At 42.8% G+C, this 20024-nt stretch overlaps 1 protein-coding gene across 4 annotated transcripts; it reads right to left on the bottom strand.

Annotated features, from left to right (window-relative positions):
* Positions 1 to 93: 93 nt before the first annotated feature.
* Positions 94 to 19682, bottom strand: LOC146987782 (msx2-interacting protein). 4 transcript variants are annotated; one of them, XM_085777141.1, is made up of 15 exons: positions 19434 to 19682; positions 16302 to 18308; positions 13923 to 14399; positions 13646 to 13800; positions 12349 to 12549; positions 10919 to 11070; positions 10708 to 10833; positions 10500 to 10613; positions 10300 to 10413; positions 10102 to 10202; positions 2518 to 9895; positions 2155 to 2223; positions 1857 to 2051; positions 1606 to 1764; positions 94 to 1109 (listed from the first exon to the last, which is right to left on the bottom strand). In XM_085777141.1, exons 3-15 carry the CDS (start codon positions 14282 to 14284, stop codon positions 978 to 980), a joined length of 9258 nt encoding a protein of 3085 aa, XP_085633267.1. In that variant the 5' UTR covers positions 14285 to 14399; positions 16302 to 18308; positions 19434 to 19682; the 3' UTR covers positions 94 to 977. The 4 variants fall into 4 exon arrangements, with proteins under 4 accessions (XP_085633267.1, XP_085633268.1, XP_085633263.1 ...); XM_085777142.1 differs by having other exon boundaries at positions 13923 to 14396; XM_085777137.1 differs by having other exon boundaries at positions 17994 to 18308.
* Between the last annotated feature and the right edge of the window lie 342 nt (positions 19683 to 20024).

Below are 20024 nucleotides of genomic sequence, written 5' to 3'. Positions count from 1 at the left end.
ATACTAAAGGGAAAAAGTAGAAGTATAGTTCAATAAAAAGGTTAATTTTCTTGCAAAAGACACACAACATAAAAAAGGATTATATATTAAATATTCAAGTTTTCTGGAGTTTGTTTTATTTGAGTTACAAAATATGAAGTGCCATTAGCAGACTCCACAGGAGAGTTTGCCAACCTTCTCGTGTTACAAGTATTTACACCCAAAAGTCAATGATATCCATCTAAATTTTCACACTGCATTCTGGTAAGTCCCAGAGTTCATGTCTCTGTTGTCCAGGTTCATGATCAAGTTTAAATATTTAAAATATTTACAAAGTCCTGTATTCAAAAACTCCCAGATCATACTGTAGCTTGTTCAATGCAAAGGCAGGTGCCAGAGGTGTAACTGCTTCAGTAGTGTGAGAAAATGAGCAGAGCTGGTGGAATTAAAGTAGCTGTTAAACGAACATGGTCCTCTACAGGGTCTCCATAGTTTTACAAGGTATTTGTTCCTCCTCTAAAGAAAGCTTGGGTGAGGAAGTCTGTACATAATTTAAAATTACACATTGAAATGTCTTTTTAGCCATTGTAGCACAACAGCATCTATGATCCTCTCTTGTGAAGAAATTAACATGACAATCAATAAAAGACAGATGAAAGAAAAAAGGCCACCCAAAAAGTCACTCTTGTTCATTTAACATTTTTCTTCAGAGCATCCCCGAACATTAGAATAAAACTCCAATAAATAGAAATACAGCAGAGAGATGGTCAAATAAGACTGATTCTGGTTTGGTCCATCCCTGAGTTCTTTTGAGAAGGACAAAAATACCAGACAGGAGTGACAAAAGAAAAAAAAAAGGGGGGGGGGGGGGGGGAGTTGGTAGGGTATATCCTAAACATTCCCATTGTGTTCACGGAAAAAGGTTCTCATATTCCTCTGCTTTCCTGAGGCTCATCAGTGAGAACATTCATCCATGGGACAGTTCCCAGCACTGAAGGTTACACAGAGGTGATGACAATCATGAGGTGTGGTGAGATGCTGGAGATCCTGTTGAGGAGGTCGGGGGCAAGCTGGGATAAGTGGCTCTCTGAAAATTCGCAGGGTGGGAAAATCTGTAGCACGTAGGCAGGCTGAAAAAAATTACAATGAAAGGACAGAATTACACAACACATCTGATTATATTATTCATAGAAATTGTGATAAAAGTGAGATTTTAAGCAAAAAGGGAAAAATCACTAGCACCAAGTCATTGGATTCAATTCTACTTATATGTCATCATTATGTATTTTAAGGGGGTTTATCATGACCTATTATTAAATCCTAATGAATAATCCCTTAATTAATTGGATTTAATTGACTACTGCACACAGTACTTCCATGTGTGGTCTGTGGATGTTGCACAATGTGTCAATGCTATTTTCCCAATCAATTTCAGACTAGTGCTCTGAGACTCCCACAGTCATTGACTACCTTCATCTGGCAAAGAGGAAGACTGACAACTGCCACCACCTACACCTCAGTCCACCACATACGTAAATCTGGCTCAACAAACCAAATAACTACACTGAGAAAATTAAAAATCAAAACATGTCTGAAAATAGAATGCAGTGTACAACCATGTCTCACCTGATTGGAACCTGGGTTGGGGATATTGATGATACCAGCAGCCAACTTTGTCTGCAGGTAGTTTATGAAAGCAGCCTTAAGAGCTTGAGTTTGGTTTAGGACATCGTCTTGATCTCGTCCACATGGCAGAGCAAGAAGAAGACAGAAGTCGCTATCCCCCTGGTGAGGAATAATAAATTAAGTGTTATTAGCAGAATGAGTCAAGTGAAACTGAAAAAAAACTCATTGGAGGCAAGACAAAACACACGTACTGTCATTCTTCTGGCTACGCTCTCTAGTTGTGACGCCTCTAGTCTCATTCTCTGGACTATCCTCAGCAGTGCGCCCCCTTCTTGTAAGGGGAGAGATCGATGAGCCAAGGATTTGTTGCCACAGACAAAATGCAACTGGACTGCAGCTGTGTCGTTCTTCAGTGCCAGCAGGCCTTGCCACACAATAGGGTATTTCTGTTTAAATGAGAGAAAACAAAGACATGTTTGTCAGACAATGTTGGTTCTTGTTCAGACCAACAAAACCCTAAACACAATTGTTAATAAGAGTCTGTCTTACCGTTAGCAACTGCACCATATTAACAGGTTGCGTCATCTTGCCATCTGGTTTTGCCTGGAGGTCTGCAGCCTGAGGATGTGAGAAAATAGTGCATTGTGTTATGAGCAGTTTCTGTAAAATGAGCATACCAACAGATTACAACTTCACTCACTATAGTAGATTTGCATTATCCACTGAATCTAATGCAGTCTAGTAAAATAGGTCTGCAATGAATTATACTTTCACTGAGGTCATAATGCTCAGTTCTTCATAACTAAACTTTACTTTGCATTATACCGATATCCACTCAATGGAGTGGAAAAAAGTAAACAAGTAAATCTTTACTGAGGGTGGTTTATAATAAAGCAATACAAGTAAACTCACCATAGTTGGTGTGACATTGAGTGGTGGCTGGTTGAGTCCAATGGGAGATGTTTCTGGTATCTGAGAATGGATGCTTCTTGGATTTGTGTACATCCCAGAGTACTCTGGAAATGAGCCACTAGGTCCTGGTGGCATTAGCTGAACACTCTGGGGAGATGCCATTGCTGGTCCAGATTGTCGGATACCCATCATTCCATCTTTGGGAAGAGGAGAGTGGGACCTCTTTGCCTCTAATGGCTTCGACATGTCCTTCTCAGACACACCTTTAGGCAAAACATGTGATCGTGGTGACATGGATGAAGGTATGGTGGAAGGTGTTGAAGAGGGGGTAAGAGTCTCTTGAATGTGTCCAGAATGTGGGTCTGTGGCTGAACGCTCCCCTTGGTGCAAGAGCACACGCATATCTCTAGGTGGCATGTATGTTTCCAATTGGACACTACTTCGCAGAGACCCACGGGGATCTGACTGCATAGCCTCTGGTTTTAGCTGTGCGGCCGACTGTCTTCCTGCCATGTGGTAATGTCTGGCCTCTTCCTGTTCCCCCTCATGACCTCTCAAAGAGCCAGGGTTTACTTTGAGAACCTTGTCTCTGCCAACAGCCTGGGGTGAAGTGGGCCGTGGCTGCATAGGACCAGACCAAGGAGAGGCAAGGGACTCGCTATGCATCCCATAGCTCATCACAGAAAGAGGTGGCGTATTGACCCGAACATCTCCTTGGACAAGATGTCCCACTGGAATTGATTGGGAAACACAGTGTGGAGACATCCGCCCCAAGCCTCCAGGCACACTGTGAGGTGGCATGATAACAGACTGCTCTGGATGATGTACACCTGTAATAAACTGTTGCATGGCAGGAAGGCCAGTGGATAACATCACAGGTATGCCTTTGGGTGATGAAGAGCCTATGGGTGAAGACACTTTAGTAAATGGAGAGTGCGGGTGACCAGACTTGCGTGGGGACCGTGGTTCCTGTTTCACCCCACTGAGATGTGAAGTTGCTCTGTCGCTAGTTGCTGTAACATATCCAACATGGTTGCCTGGTGGAGATGGCAAATGGGGGCTTATTGCCGGACTTATAGCAGAGGTCCAAGGTGGTTTACCTCCATCTGTGCTATGAGGATCAGCACTGTCCATTTTCTTTTGATGTTTTAATGGCATGTAGTCTTGATAACTCAATACTTGTTGGGCACCTGGTGTGAGACGCTTTACTACTCCTTGAGGTCCAGACTGATAAGTAGATTCCATCTTTTCCAAACCAGAATTTTCTTGTTTAATAGAGGACAAAGATGACTGTGTCTTCCCAAGATGCCCATGCTCCGTCTGTAATGAAGGCCCCTTTTGAAGCCCTGACTGTGAATGACCATACATTTCCTGTTTTATCTGGGGCATTGATACCAGCTGCTGAGATTCCATGTCACCTGCTGTTGCTTGTGGGATCTGACTTATTTTTGCACTAATCCTCTGGGGTCCCTCAGTTTTCTGCCCTGAGTGGCTCAATACGACCACTCCCTCAGATGTGTTTACCCTGAGGCCAGGGCAAGATCCCATACCGAGAGTGGGACTCTCAACAAGGCAGCGTGCAGCACTTCCCCCTTCATCACCAACAGACGACCCATGGTACGATCCAGTATCATCTTTGGTGGGCCTATAGGTTGATTTGGGCAGAGACATGTCCACACAGGGATTCACAATGTTCATGTTTACTTTATCTTCAGGCTCAGGGGGGTTGCAAACACGACTGATAACAGAGGTTGCAGTGGATGCAATAACAGAGATCACAGATTTTGTTTCAGGTGATGGTAGTGAGACTGGAGGTCGAACAATTGGTGGGGCTGAATGAACTGGCATTCTATTATCAGGCAGTGGTGATTTGTTTGGCACAACAGCTGATGGAGTATTACTTTCAGATGGGTTTTGGTCTCGGAGGGTGGGCAGATTACTAGATACAGAACTACTGCCTGGCAGGGAAATATTCTTGTGTTTCATGAGAATCTGTCTCAGGTCACTTGTGCTATGTTCAGTTTCTGTGTTTTCAGAGTCTGTGGGTAAAAGTTGGTTTTCCTTGGAAGCTAATGGCATGACAGATAAAGTTGAGACGCCTGTGTCTTTAGAGTGGTGGCGCCAATCTGGTGGAGAAACAGGAATTCTACTCGTTTGAATGGATCTGATATTTGGCCTGTTTGCTAATGGGGAAAGGGAAGGGGAGATACACTCAGATGGCAGCGGTTGAGGCTTTGGACATATTGGACTCTTAGATTGTGGGTAAACTGCTTTAGGATGCTGAATCTGTTCTTCAGAAGAGGGCTCTGCTTCTGATTTTACATCTGTAGCCTTAGCGGTTGAAGGTTCAGGCTCTGGCTTCCATGTAGTAGGAGTTATAACTGATGGTGATGGAGTTGTCTCAGAGACAATCTTTACACCAGAGGCCAAGCTATCTGTTACTGTAGCTGTCAAGTCTTCACTTACTGGATGTCCTTCCTTTAAATCCTTTCTTACTTGCTTTTGGCCTTTACGTTTAGGCGTCTTAGGTCTTCCCTTATTGGCTCCCTTTTTGGGTGTGGCTGGAAAAACATGCTCATCGGGTATAGTGGATGAATTTGATTCAGGTTCATCTTCCTTAGCAGGCTGAATGACGTCTTGCATCTCAGGCTCAGAACCTACATCTGTACTTAGTGGAGGTGGCTGGGGCAAGGGTACAGGTATATCCTCACCAGTTATGGAGTCAATTGCAGCCATGAGCTCAGTTTCACTGGCAGGATTAGAGGATTTTTCTTCATCTGGGTCACTTTTCACTTCTTGTGAAACAGGTGGCATTGGTGATTCTGCTGGAAAAGCTGGATCTGTAAATTTGGCAATATTTTCTACAGCCTGCTCCAATTCCATCTCCTGAGAAATTAAGCTTTTTGGTGTTTCCAGAACCTCCTTTTTTTCCAGGTCAACATTTTCGATTCCTTCACTGTTGGAATCTCCCTTAGTATCATCAGTGCATTTTAAGACATGATCACTGTGGTCACCAGGCTTTAACTTTTTTGAAGATTCTTCTTGATTTCCATGCTCATCATCCCCCAACTGAAGAAGATCTTTTACCTCTGTGACATTCAGCCTTATTTTGAGGTTCTTGAGGACAGGAGACTTGGGAGTCTTGGTCAGCTTGGTTTTTCCTCTAATAATCCGTTCTTTTTCTGAGGTGGGTTTCTCCTCTACAATTGGGGAATCTGTCTCTTTCCCATTTGATTTACCCTCACAATCCTTTTCATGGAGGACATCTTTATCTTTACCGAATTCTCTACCTTGTTTATCTTTCTCCTTTTTTGTTTGGTCAACTTTTGTAGATGAGTCTTCTTTACATGAACCTGATGAATCTTGCAGTGCCACAATATCTTCATCTGTTAAATCAATGTCCTGATAATCTTCCTCAGCTACCTCAGGTTTGTCCCCCGCTTTTGTTGATCCTAAGGCTGTGGACATCTGATTTGATGACCCTTTCGTGACATTAGGGGATGTTTTCCCTTTTGATACTCTTGGAATTCGTTCACCACTTTCAGATTCATTTGAATCTGTGTCTTTATTGTCCATTTTTGATTTTTCTACTTTAACAGTCTCTTCACCTTGTCTGCGGTTCTTGGGAGGACGACCCCGTTTAGCTGTGTGGGTTGGTGCAGGTGGATCCTGTTCAATATTTTGTTGTGCTGTATCTTTCTCTGTACCTCTCTTTCGCGCAGATCGTGGTGACTCTGTAATTTCCTTTCCAGAACGAACTGGTGCATCATCTTCAACTGGGGTGGCATAAACAGACTTTACATTTCTTCGTCTAGCTCTGCCCAGTGATATACTCTGCTCTAACATATCAGGATCTGATCCATGAATAGGAGATTTTCCTGTGGACTTTGGTTCAGCTCTCGGTGATCGCTTCAGTTTATCTTTGTCAATGCGCTCGCTCTTGCGTGTAGCTTGTTTCTCAGAACCAGAGACAGACATAACTGGAACAGAGGTACCTTGAGCAGGGGATTGTTTGCACTTTTTATTTTTCATTTCTTTTGTTTTATGCTCCTTCTGGGAGGAGATTGGCTCATCATTTGTGTCATTATCAATAGACATCTGCACTTTGCCAACTTGAAGTTTTTTCTCTACTTCAGGTTCTGCTACTGCTACTGCCTGAGCTGTGGAATGTGCCTCTTTCTTGATTACAGCCACCTCCTCTGTAAGGCTAGATGGAATGGGGCTAGTGGCTTCAGGCACTTCTGGTTGTGTTGTGTCAAGATCCAGTTCTGGTTCTGAACTGATAAACTCATCATGTGTATCACATGGTGGTTCTGTAATTTGCGGTTTTACATCCTCTGTTATACTATCCGATTTCTCTTCAGCTGGAGAAAATTTACATCTATCCACTGGGTAATTGGGTTCACATGCTGCAACAGGTGCAAATACAGAATCAGATGTTGATGTCATCTCACTTGGTGGGTGGTGCACGGGTACATCTGGTTTATTTTCCTTTACCTCTTCTTTTACCTCCTCCTTTATGAAAGACACAGTGGGATATGGATCAGAAACTGGATTTACTGCAACACATTTATCTTCTGGTGGAGGAGAGTCCTTGGCCACAGAAGGAGAGACAGAAGTGGGCATGAGTTTGGGTTCAGAAATCTGCTCCTCAGCTGGACTGATGGGTTTAATCTCTGGCTCCATGATAGGTGCAGCAGTTTCAGGCGAGCGCACAGTTTGCTGCTCTTGAGCAATTGCCTTTTCCATTTTATTCTCATTTGTAAGCACAGGGTCCGCCTTTGTTTCTTGCACTGGTGGGGTTTTATTCTTTTGTTGTAGCCTTGTGAGTTCCAAAAAACGACTATGGAAAAGAACAACTGGCCCCGAGTCAAGTTCACCGTCTACTGTCCCTTGCTGAGATTGTTGAGTTTGTGTATGCTCAGGCTCTTCATGTTTGCGTTCCAAGTGCTGAAGTCGCCTTGAGTCCAACTCAAAGACAGGGCTATGAAGGAAGCGGGATGCAAATAGTTCCCTACGTTCCTGCTCCTCAGGCTTAGGCTCTTCCTTCCTGTCATCAATTTTGTCTTCAGATCCACTTCGAATCTTTTTCTTTATAATGTACCAGGAAGGTGTAGGTCTCGGTGTTGACTCCACTTTCTCAGTATCTTTTCTATCACGGAATCTGGCAAAGTGAGAATCGTAGTCCAAAAATGACCAGTTATCCTCTCTGGAAGATGAAAGAGATTTTGCACGCTCAAGAAGAGCTTTTGTATCGGGTGTGATGTTCTGGTCAAGGGCAAAGGAGTAGAATCTGTTCCTTTCAAGCTGAGCTAGTTTGGGATCTGAAAATTTGTCAACCCTTGGCCTCTCAGAAAAAGGTATAGATGTTGAAGGCACAGGGGAATGGGGTTTGGGCTCTCTGTCCTCTTCAGAGTCAGATCTCACTTCCCCAGGCTCCAAGTCATGCCAAATACCATATTCCATACGCTTGCAATTGTGAATGTTTTTATTTAGACTTCTGGAAAAGTTCACGTCAGGTAACAAGTCTTGTTTGACCCTGCTCTCCCATCTCTTTTGTTGCTCTTCTTCCACACTAAGTAAAGGAGTGTTTGGTTTATTTACTTGTGTGTTATGCATCCTTTTGACGGAATGATCCAGATCTGGATGAATTTTTTCATCATTTCTACTTAATTCTTTTTGAGCAGGATCAACAAAATCCTCATCTACATGGTGGGGGAAGTGCTGATGTCCTGGGGAGGAGGTGTTGTTCCAGTCAGGATCTTCACTTTTTTGTCTAAAACTCCTGTAGATACGCTCCCTCTTTATCCCCGAGTCTGTGTCAAATTGGTCTAGTTTCTTTAGTTTGTGAGATGGGAAATTATCGGTGACATCCTCAGGTGGTTTACCAACATCATGCACAAGACTGCGATGTTCCAAGTCATCATTTTCACTTATTTGGGGGCTTTCTGGTTTGTCAGATTTGTCAGATTCACGCTGTTGTTGTTGCTGGTGCAAACGTCTGTTTTGCTCCATTTGTTTGCGGTAACTCTGAGACAGGTCAATGTCAACATGGTCTTCCTTGTTCTTCACATTTCTGTCAGAGTCAGTATTCTGAGTGGCAAATTTGAAAGCAGTGTGGTGTTCTTGTTCTCTTGCACTGCTTTGTTCTGCAACTCCCTCATGTGAAAACCTTCTGGATGTAGTACTCCCTGGATGCCGTTTTGACTCCAGTGTGTCCAAAGATACCTCAGATTTCTCCCTTTGTCCTCTAAGATCCTCTTGACCATCCTTTGGAGTGCCACTTTTATCAGTTTTCAGTCTCGAGTCTCTCCGTTGTGATTCTTTGTGTTTGTCAGCATCTGACTCTTTTAAATGTGTTGAATTGGCACCAAAGTCAGAGGACTGATTACCATCTTCCTCCTCATGCCTGCTTCTCTTCTGGCGAATAGTCCTTCCACCAGAATCAGCAAAGCGCCTTTTTCTTGCAGCAAGGCGGTCTGAATTCACCGTTAAGTCTTTTCCGTCATTTCCAGTATCAGACCTCAGATGTTTCTTAAGGCGATTTTTACCATCCAAGTCTGAACTATCACCTTTACTCATTTCAGGTCTTTCAGTTTTTACAGGGTCATGATGGGCAGTTGATAACTGATTTCCAGGAACAGAGTCACTGTCCCCCTTTGATTTCTGCCTCTCATGAGCATCTTGGTCTGATCCCCTTCCTCTTCCAGAGCTTCCATCAAAACCAGGATCAAGCTCTGTTTCAGTTAATGTGTTGGATGGGGATTGCCCTTTGGCTTTCCTTGATTTGATCTTCTCAGCTTTGTCTTTGTCACCTTTCTCTTTTCTTTTTGTACGTTTGGTTTTCTCAGCACCTGTAACACGATCTGGTTGACTGCTCTTCTCGCTTTTGTCGCTCTTAGAGGGATGTTCCAGCACGGCCTTATCCGATTTGTCAAAGTGTGGTGGTGACATTGAACTCACACTACCACTTCTTTCAGAAGACTGGCTATAAACTCGTCTTTCTGAGTCTCTGGGAGCCCGTTCAGATGGTGAAGGCGATACTGTTGGAGTAATAGGTCGCCTTGGATGGGAAGGGCTCCACCTGCTGCGGTCAGCCTCAAAGCGTTCTCGCTCTCTTTCTCGCTCTCTTTGTATGTACGTGTATTTCCGAATGTCTTGCTCAAAAGGGTCTCTGTAATCCCTATAGTCTCGTGGGTCTTCATGATAACGTGGGTCAAAGTGCTCCCCCTGATAATGTTCCAGTTCTGGAAAGCGCTCTCTGCTTCGAGCCGCATAATCTCTTCGAGCTTCCTCTGGATAGAGACCAGGAGTCCGTATATTCTCATAGTATGCCCTTTCTGCTGTGAATTCATGATATGGAGGCCTGCGCTCCTCTCTGTGAGGTGACAGGAGAAAACAGAAAGAGAAAAGTAATGATTTCTGTTAACCCCGTAAATGATTCAAGTTGCACTACCATTTCCATATTTTGAACAGTTTCTATACACCTAAGATCTGACATGTTTTATCAGGATTAATATCATTTGAAATGACAACAAAATGACAAGTGACAACGGTATGCAATCAACAATATGGGCCATTTACCGTCGCTCAGGAGGGATTTCATAGAAGTCTCTGATGTCCTGACCAGATGCCTGCATGCATCGATAGAAGGCCATCTGACTCTCTTGACTTGCAAAGTCCACCTATCATAAATAAAGGCATGCCAAGGTAAATAAAGGCAAACACAAGAAAAGCAAGTTTTAACACCTGGGTAGTCAATACAATTCTTTTCTTTTTTACCTTTATTTTATTGCCACCAATCTTCCAGCCTTTGGTTTCCCTTACAGCTGCCTGAGCAAAATCTGTGTTATTGTACATGATGAGGGCCATCCCTTTCAATCGATCAAATACAACCTAAAAACAAGGACAAATTAAACTCACATTAACAGACATCACATTTAAATGTAGGGCATGAAATCTTTAGCAATATAAAACCTTACCTTAACTACATGTCCATAGCGACAGAAATGCCGTGTGAGGTATTGTTCTGTAATATTGGTTGCCAAACCATCAAGCCAAACACATGTTGTGGGCATACTCTTCCCAAAGCCAAGCTTCAAGAAAGAAAATATACACACATGAGTATACATTAGACTGAAGACATTTGCAAGCCAGAAATGTTACTACTGTTCACAATAGAAACACTACCTTCAGTCTGTTGCTTCCGAGGTATTCCCCATCCATCTTTTTTATTGCCTTGCACACACTGGCAATATCAGAATACTGCACAAAGGCATACTGGGGAACTCCATTTACTTTCTTGATGTCGATGTCCTTTAACAGAAAAGACAGAGCAATTGGAGAACTATACAACATGTACAAATTTACTTATACAGTACACAGGAAAATGGTAGCTTACCACAATTTCTCCAAAGCGCTGGAAAATGTCAAGGAGCTGTTGGTAACTGGTGGTCTTTTCAAGGTTGCCTATAAACAGCGTCCTGGTGGCCTTTGGATGGAACTCATCTATTCGCCCATCCAAGGGTCTGAACTCATTTTCACTCTCCGTTTCTGACAAAAAGAAGAGATTGGCCATTAATGGCCAACATGCTACAGGATCGTGTCATCCAACACCAGCACACAAAGGACATTTTGTAAAATGACATCTGGGCAGTAAATAAGGCTATATGATTATATGATACTAAGGGCGCTTTCACACCTGCAGTTGTTCCGATTCAGCAACTAAACCGATACAACTGTTGCGTTCTTTTTTCTGGGCCGGTTGTGTTCACATCGCATGATTCTAAAGCGGTACAGCGCGTTGCGCTGTGGAACAGCGCCATAGCATCGGCCCTAACAACACCCCATCAGCTGATCAGCAACAATGGCAACAATGAACCGCCAGCTGACTTGCAGTAGTGAGGAGGTTAAATTTCTTATTAATATTTGGGCAGACGTGTATTTAGTTGAAGTTCGATTTAAAAAAATGCCCAAGCTGACTGGTTTATGGCTGGGGCGAGAGTGTGCCTATAACGTGCTACAGCAGTGCATGTGAAATTGGGGGTCACGACTCAAAAAGGTTGAGAACCACTGCTCTAACACCCTACAGTTTGACTTTTTTTTTCTAGTAAACGGCCAGCGTAGCCATAACCATTAACAAATAATTACATTACAATATCATGGAAAAGTCAATTTCCAGTAGTTCAACCCCAACCAAGTATTGGGTGCACCGCTTTGGGTAACGAGCGCGCACGTCGCGCGTCTACATTGGAGGTAGGCTGTTATCAGTATAATCAGAGACAACCATGAATGAGTTCGCCTCAGTTTCACGTGATTGTCACTGTCAGCCTGTTAGAAAAACATTTTACTGACCCCAGCTGAGACGCTGAGACGCTGAGACCCCCCCCCCCCTCTCCAAAACAAAAACTCTTCGGATCTGAACGATTCACACAAGTCACCTAATTGGTCATGAAAAAAGCGAGTTTCGCTTTTCGGCGCGCTGTTTGCATCCCTGTTAAAAGGCCAAGACGACACGCTGCTGATGCTCCATTATGTTTTTGGGGCAGTTGCCCGTGGTCCTCCTCCTCCGGTTGCCAGGTAACCAGTCAATTTGTTCCGATACATGTGTCGTTGCGTTCTCACTACAAACAAACCGCTCCAGCGCTCGGATGGAAACGAGCCGAGACCGCCTCTCCCAAGCGATCTCGGCTCGCTTGTTTTGTTTCGCATCGAGCGTGATTGCTGTGTTCACATGTGACCAAACGATCCGATCTATGACGTAAACCGCTCCCTGTTTCGGAACAAATGGTCAGGTGTGAAAGCGCCCTAAATCAATCTATCATCACTTACCAGGACCATTCCAGGCAGTGACTTCAATAAGCATGCCAAAGAACAGCTTTCCTTTGGAGACAGTAAGGGCCTTCTCTTGGTCTTCTTGCTGTCTAAAGAAGACCAAACCATAGCGGTCCTCTGAGGCTCCATGGATCTGCACCGACGTCACTTTCCCATGTTTCTTGAATTCATGGAAGAGTCCATCTTTTAAACTTGTATCTGTTGAGGGAAATTGATTATGATAATTCAATGTTCAGTCTCCAAAAAGAAGCCTACTGTAAAACCAAAGATTTTCTGAAGTGTTAAGAAGCATATTCCTACATAGACTATTATGATGCTGCCACCACCATTTTGTGCTGCTTCAAGCTCTTGACAAACAGATGCATTATTTTTCTAACAAATACTGCACTCTGTGGGTTTCTAGGCTAAATGTGCTGCCAGAACAACAGAAGGGAAGAGCTGAAACTTTGTCTGTTTTCGTGTTCTCTACATCATGTGGCAACACCCTGACACTTCATAAAGTGTAAGAGCAGAAGTCAAAGTAATGGTGTTCAGGTGGCAGGAGTGGAGTGAATTAAAGCAAGGCTTATGTTTAAACTTTTTTAATGTCACTATTAATTCATCTCAACCAAGGTCATTTTTAACAAACCTTTAAAAAAAGTTCTAATTGTTTTGATTTTAATAGGTGTAGATCAAATATGTTGTTCAGCAAAGTGAAATTTACACAAACTCTTGATAAAAGGGGCCTGGAAATTTCTGTTGTAATTATAAGTAGACTTGCCAGAGCAGTGGTCTGAAAACATTTGAAATAGGATAATCTGTAGGCTCAGATCCAAATTTAAAGGCTACCAGTAACAGTAAAAACCTGAGTGAATATAATTCAATAGGAAACCAACACTGTTAAAGTGCTTTCCCAGTTTCCGAGGTTACTTCTTGAATATTTCAGACCAATTATGAAATAACATTTAGGTGTCAACAGGTACATCTTACTCCGATATATACTGCATTTGGACAGTAATATTTAAGAGTGTATTCTTTATGTCTTTCAGTGCCATATGATGGCAAGGCAAGGCAATTTTATTTGTATAGCCCGTTTTTACAAACAGTAAGTGTCTCAAAGGGCTTTACATCGCATCGTAACAACATCCTCTGCCCTTAGACCCTCACATCGGCTGAGGAAAAACTCCCAGAAACCCTTTTAACAGGGAAAATTGGAGAAACCTCGGGGTGATGGGGGGGCTGAAGCTCTATATTGTAGAAACCGATGTCCAATTTGAATCACAGTTCAGGCAGGAGAGGTATATCAAACACATACCTGTGGAGCGCACTGGTAGGTTTTGCACTTTAATTCCAAAGCTTCTGCGTGGCTCATCTGAGTCCAGCACCATTGAAGACTGGGGGGCGGCATGGGTGGCCGACGACTGAACAGAGCGTGCACGTGACCCGTCACTCGAGCTGCTGTTTGAGTCGCTGTTGTCACAAAAAATTAATTAATTAATAATCTTAAGCCACAGAACAGTGATCTGACACACTCAGTCTAAACATATACACCCATAAAGCATGAAGTGTTTATGACAACACAAATGTCACACCTGCCACTGCCCGTGCTGCTGGTGCTACTGACTGAATCCGAGCTTGAAGATCTGCTGCGGGATCGAGATCTCGGGCCTCTCCCGGGAGACAAAGGTGCTCTTTTAGGGGAATGAGGAGTTTTGGGAGTCTGTCCCGTGGTCCGCTGAGGGGAAGGGTGCCTCGATTGTGAGGAATGAGATGATCGGCTTCTGCGGTGATGGTAAGTTCTATCAACACGTCGTCCTCTGTCATCTCTGTACAGGTCACGCCGTGTAGAATTAGTAAGAGTGAAGGGGTCTCTAATTCTAGAGTCAAAATGTGGGTCTGTTGCCTCAAAGCTTCCCCCAATAGCACTGCTTCCTGGACCAGCAGCAGCAAACATAGAACGATCACGGTAATAGTCAGCGTTGTAGTGCCGCTGCCTGTCGAAAGTTCCACTGCGCTCATGGTGTCCATATGGGCTGTGATCATATGCACGTTCACGGCTTTCTGAGCTACTGTGAAGGAAGACAAGTGTAGAGAGGCAAAAGAGAGTTATTATGATTTGAAGCGAAAAAAAAAGGCAAAACAAATAATGTACTGTTCAGTAAGCCATTTTGTCATCCAAACGCACACTCAGAAAATGTCTGGTACATTAAAAACATAGCTGAGGGGCACAGCTATAAATAGGCCAGATGTAGGGACAACTTCACTTGCTTAGTATCAATACATCAATCAGTGCCAGTATTTTAAACAGAGATCCTGCCATTCTTTCTAGTAGCCTGTCACTGTCAATTATGCCTATTGATTTGTTACCATCAAACTCAAACAACAGTTCTTCAGAGTGTTCAAAAGTGTTCCAAAGGAAAAAATAACTGATATGTTACATCACTTATCTTTTAACTCAGAAACTTGCATATTTTTACTCAAACGTGGTGTTTGGAGGATCATGTGTGATTGGAATAAGAGAATTATTTAAAGGGATAGTTCAACATTTTGGCAAATTGGCCCATTGCCATAATCGCTATAGTCATAGCAGTAAGTTCGTTACCTCTATTTGTCGGTGTAAGCTATTTTTAGAACAGCGGAGCGGAGCCACGAGCTGCTCAGAGCAACGCTACGTAGTCTAATGGAATTTCTTGGTTTCCCTCATCAAACACACAATCCAAAAACTCCAAAACACTTTTGTGGACAAGTTGTGACCTGCATATTCACCACGCTATGAGATAATAAGGGAACGTTACAAAACTGAGCCGTTTTCGAGGTAAATACAGAGTCTGCTTGCTGAAAAACTGTGCCTGAAGGCAACGGGCATCAGCGGTTTTGCATGAATTTACCTCTAAAACAGCTCTGTCTCGTAACGTTCTGTTATTATGTCATAGCGTGGTGAATGTGCAGGTTCACAACTTGTCCACAACAGCGTTTTGGAGTTTTTGGATTGTGTATTTGATTAGGGAAACCAAGAAATTCCATGAGTCTCCGTAGCGTAGCTCTGAGCAGCCTGCTGCTCCGCTGTTCTAAAAACTGCTTACACTGACAAATAAAGGTAATTAACCTAATGCTATGACTATAGCGATTATGGCAATGGGCCAATTTGCCAAAATGTTGAACTATCCCTTTAAGAAATGTTAGAAACAAAACACTAGCCCCCTCACAATCAGAAAAATAAGCCAAATCAGTGTGACTCAAATACTGGCACTGACTATACTAATGTGGATGCCTCGTGTAGTTGCTCCTGCTGAACCTGAAAGTGTCTGCTAAAATGACATCTCTTTCTTCAACAACAAAAAGACTTACTATCAACACTGTATACAGTAAATGTGAAAAGAAGCCACCCAAGACTGAGGATCAACTCAGACAACCACATAATACAGTAAGGTTGAAATACGGTGCTTGGTCTATTTGTTACTTTTTATTTGCAACAACAAATCATGGAACACTTTTGTCTCCTCTGGATGCCCAGGGGAGCTGATTTCAGAGGCTGACGGTTCATTAACTATCACTGGCAAGAAAATATATAAATCAAACATTCATCTAAAATATTCAACTTCTCCAATTGAGGAGCATGTGGTACTGAAATTTCGAAATGCCTTTCAGAGGTGAGATCAATGTATATAATATAAAACCAATAAGTAAATACATTTTGTTGATATAGCACTTCTCACAGACTTAAGTCAAAGTGCTTTACAGAACTTACTATATGAAATGTTTACACAACACTATGTAGGGATTATGCGATTCTGAAAAGAAGAGGCACTTACTTACAAATAATACTTATATAATAGAGATTCTATAAAATATGTTTTTCCTCTCTTGCATCAGATCAATCTTTCCCTAAAAGCAGTGCAAAACCTAATATTAGACAAAGCACTAAGGAATGTTAGAGAAAGAAAATATGCAGAGGGCAGAGCAATACCAACCTTTTGGAAAAGAGGTTACCGAAACTAATCCAAATAAAATCTAGGTGGTCAGAATGTGAGAGCCCGAATGAAAAACCAAGGAGAAAAATCAACTGATCTAATTAGGCAAAAACGGTTCTCTTGAATCGCATTGTATGTTATCTTCAAACACTGTGGAGAACCAGGCCAGTACATTGTTGATGTATAATCCACAGTTAGGCTATTTAATTCTCTTCACTGGATGGAAAAAGGGAAAAACAAAATTAACCATAGAAATGGACCTCTTTATGGATTTCAGGACAGGTGGAAAAACATAGGAACGTATAACCTCAATTAGTTAATGTGAATTTAAAAAAAAAAAAAAAAAGGATGATGGACATCTGGGGAATTCGGCCGACTCCTGGCTGACTGTACAAGATGGTGCCAAAGTGGAAAATACATCCAACTGGTTCAGTCTTGTTGTTTGAGGGGGTAGTATGTCCCAAAAATTATCTTTAAAAAAGGTTCAAAACAAAACAAAACATATTCCTCTGGTTAATGGTATGTACTTCTCATGAACATCTCAGAACCTTCTCAACTTGCAGACACTATGATCACAACGTGTTAAATCCTTATTGGCTGACAGGATGATAATTCCAATATCCACTGACTTGCATACTCACTGGCAGGCTTCATCTTTTTGTAGATAAGTTTCAAGTTAGCATGAAAAAGTTATCTTCAGCTCTGTGTAACATAACTCGTAGTGCTCTTCTCCTGACTGAGGCCTTACACAGCTAAATCCACACTTCGAGTAATCCAAATGATTGGCAGCTATACCTATCCATTCTAGGGTCAGTAGATCCAGAAAGAGGTATCATATTGCGTACATCCAGGTTACATTCCAACTATGCAGCCTTCATGTGTCTTCATGGTCATCAATCCAAAACAAGATTAGCTCCACAAACGTTTGGCAGCTGGTTGTTTGGATCCTCAGTGTTCTTGCAAAATCTTCTTGGTACAGCGTCCATATTTGGGACAAAAGACGGTCATGATATAGTACATCTCATCCTAAAATGACTGAGGTAGCAAAGGACATATATGCTAATCTGTCTGTCTTTGGATATGTAACAAATATAAAGTTCTTCCATCGACTTGTTCAAAACGTAAATCCAGATAAGGCTGTATCCACAGATGCAAAAGTGGTTAAAGTACTCCAACCATCAGCTGTTGTCAAAAGGAGAAAAAACTGACAACCCGAGATGGAAGGTCCTTTAAATAATGACACATTACCTGTATAGCTTCTTCAGAGAAAACTGCACCCTTCACAGTTGAGATTTACTTCCAGTTTCAATCGATTCCAGAAAAATTAAAGTTAGATCCCATATTTAGAAGAAAAATGTTTTAAAAATATCCAAAAGTTCCGGAGGTAGTTTCCCACAAAACGCAATAAATCCAGAACTCACTAGGATATTCCTCACAGATGTAATATCCAAACCAGTTGTCAAACCTTGAATTATAGTTACCTTACCAAATGAAAATGTGTAGTTAATTTACTTAAATCCCGTGGGGATGGTGAGTCAATTATGATGAAAAGTGGAAGAATCCCTAGATTACCTTTGTATAACCCCCTTGAGGCATCTATCTCTCACGAATAACCCCACTATGTGTATAGGTCTTACACCTACCCAATACCTAGATTCCCCTGGATTTTAAGGGTAGGCCATGTCCACTTACCCATCTATTCTCCGTTCATAACGTCCCTCTCTGGTGTGAAGGGACACAGGTGGGCCAAACACTGGACCAACTGTTCCCCTAGAGAATCCTGTAACGTCTCGACTGCTCGAGGGGGAACTGTCTTCAAGGCCCCGAACAGCACTAGGGACTGATCCAGGTTCATTGTAGTCAGTCCGCAGGTCCCTGTCTCCCATCTTGTTGACAGCATTGTGAGCCTTCTGCGCACTTTTGATATCCACAAAATCCACAAACGCTGCAACACCACCCTCTGACCCTCGCTTCCGCAGAACTTTAACACTCTCCACACGCCCATACCTGAGAAGGAGATTACAATAACAACAAAGGGAAATTACATATACACCAGCTAAGAAAAGAGTTAAGAAAAGCCATGTGCATGTGTGTCAGAGTGTGGCAAGTACAGGGCAGAACTAACAAAACATGCAAACTGTAATGATTCAGAGTTGAGGTTTCTCAACAACATCCACAAAGCACTATTTTTATACAAAGATCCCTCCGAGGCTTCCACATGTCAAACGTCAGTGTTGGACACAACTACATCAAGCATCTAATCGCAGTCATTTCAGGTCCACTAGTAGGGTGATTGCAACAATTATTAACTGCACGATGAGAGTGTTCTCTTGTATATGGCTTTATCAGTTCCAGGAGTGGACTTTCGATTACGTAGCATATGATAATGACAAGCAACCCAATCTCGCCTTAAATGACTTCTGTGTACGGGGAACAGTGCACAAGCTAAGGCTATTAGCTCTCTTTAAATCCAAGTATTTGCTCACTTGTGAAAACATGAGCGGCAGTTTGTGTGTAACTTGTAAGACAACATCGAGTAGCTCAGCTAGGTTTAGTATAGTGATGTCTGCCTCGGTCAATCGGCTCAACTACTTGCTAACATCTGACTGTGAGCAGTGGACTCGCTGTTCACTCTGATATTAGTTGACTTAACGTTTCTGTTTTGTCTTCATACTAACTGGAGAAATAACGGTGTGGTTAAAATACTGAATAAAGTACCACACGCCATCTGTTGTTATGTGCCCTGCTGTGCAGCTAACGCTAGCTGCCTTATGACTTGTACCGATCATGAAAACGACTCCACTTCCCACAAAATGGTCGGACGATTGCTTGGGTGGTAGCTCGGTGGCTAGCACACCTAGCTACTTGCCTATTGACGTTAGCAAAAGTTAGCAAACAATGTGAATCGTAAACATCATCACGGGGGTGCTTCTTTTCTCAGTGTTTCGCTTTTACAAGTTTCCCCGTGTTTGAATAGGACGCATGTAGCACACAGGAAACACCCTGACTTGTAAAACTTAAAAATGCTAACGTTAGCCGCATTAGCATTGGAGACAGGCTACATGGCTAACGACAGAGCTGCAGCTAGCCCGCGCTGCTCCTCCGACACAGGATCCCTCTTGCGTAACATACCGTTTAAAATGCTCCACTATCTTCTCCTCCCGGACATGTTCGGGTAAATTTCCCACCCAGAGGTGTCTGGTTTCCCGAACCATCTTGCAATAGTCTTCCCCCCTTCACACACATATGATCGGGCACGTTTCTAATCCCTGCCGGTCGGTGGTGCGCCTGAACAAAATGAACGACGGTAGAGTCGGTGAACGATCTAGGCCCGATGGCCGCTGCCCGTGTAGCTTTAGCTACTGAGTCCCCGAGATGTTCACGGGAACGAGCGTCAGCCGCGCTCCTGTTGGTTCTGGGTGCGAGCTGCGCGGCCCGGGTCTGATGCGCGTGGCCGACATCAAGCACGCAATTCGCTCTCTAGGACTCAGCCAGACGGTGTATAAAAGACTCAGCCCATGAAGGGTCTGTTCGAGTATGGGAGATAGCCTACTTTTTTTTTTTTTTAACGTGTCACCAGTGAAATCTTTTTCTTAAATTAATTCACAAAACTGAATATTGTCTATTAACTGACAAGTAGGCTACTGGTAGTTTAAAACATAAGGCAATGGTGGACCAGTAACAGCTGTGCTCTTTCTGTAGTTTGTTTCCTTGCTCTCATTG

Source organism: Trachurus japonicus, chromosome 5 (genome assembly GCF_045865225.1).
Source record: "Trachurus japonicus isolate A0001 chromosome 5, Traja_1.0".
Classification (NCBI taxonomy): Eukaryota; Metazoa; Chordata; class Actinopteri; order Carangiformes; family Carangidae; genus Trachurus; species Trachurus japonicus.
Note: the sequence above shows the minus strand (reverse complement) of the source record. Positions and strands in the feature narration are given on the sequence as shown.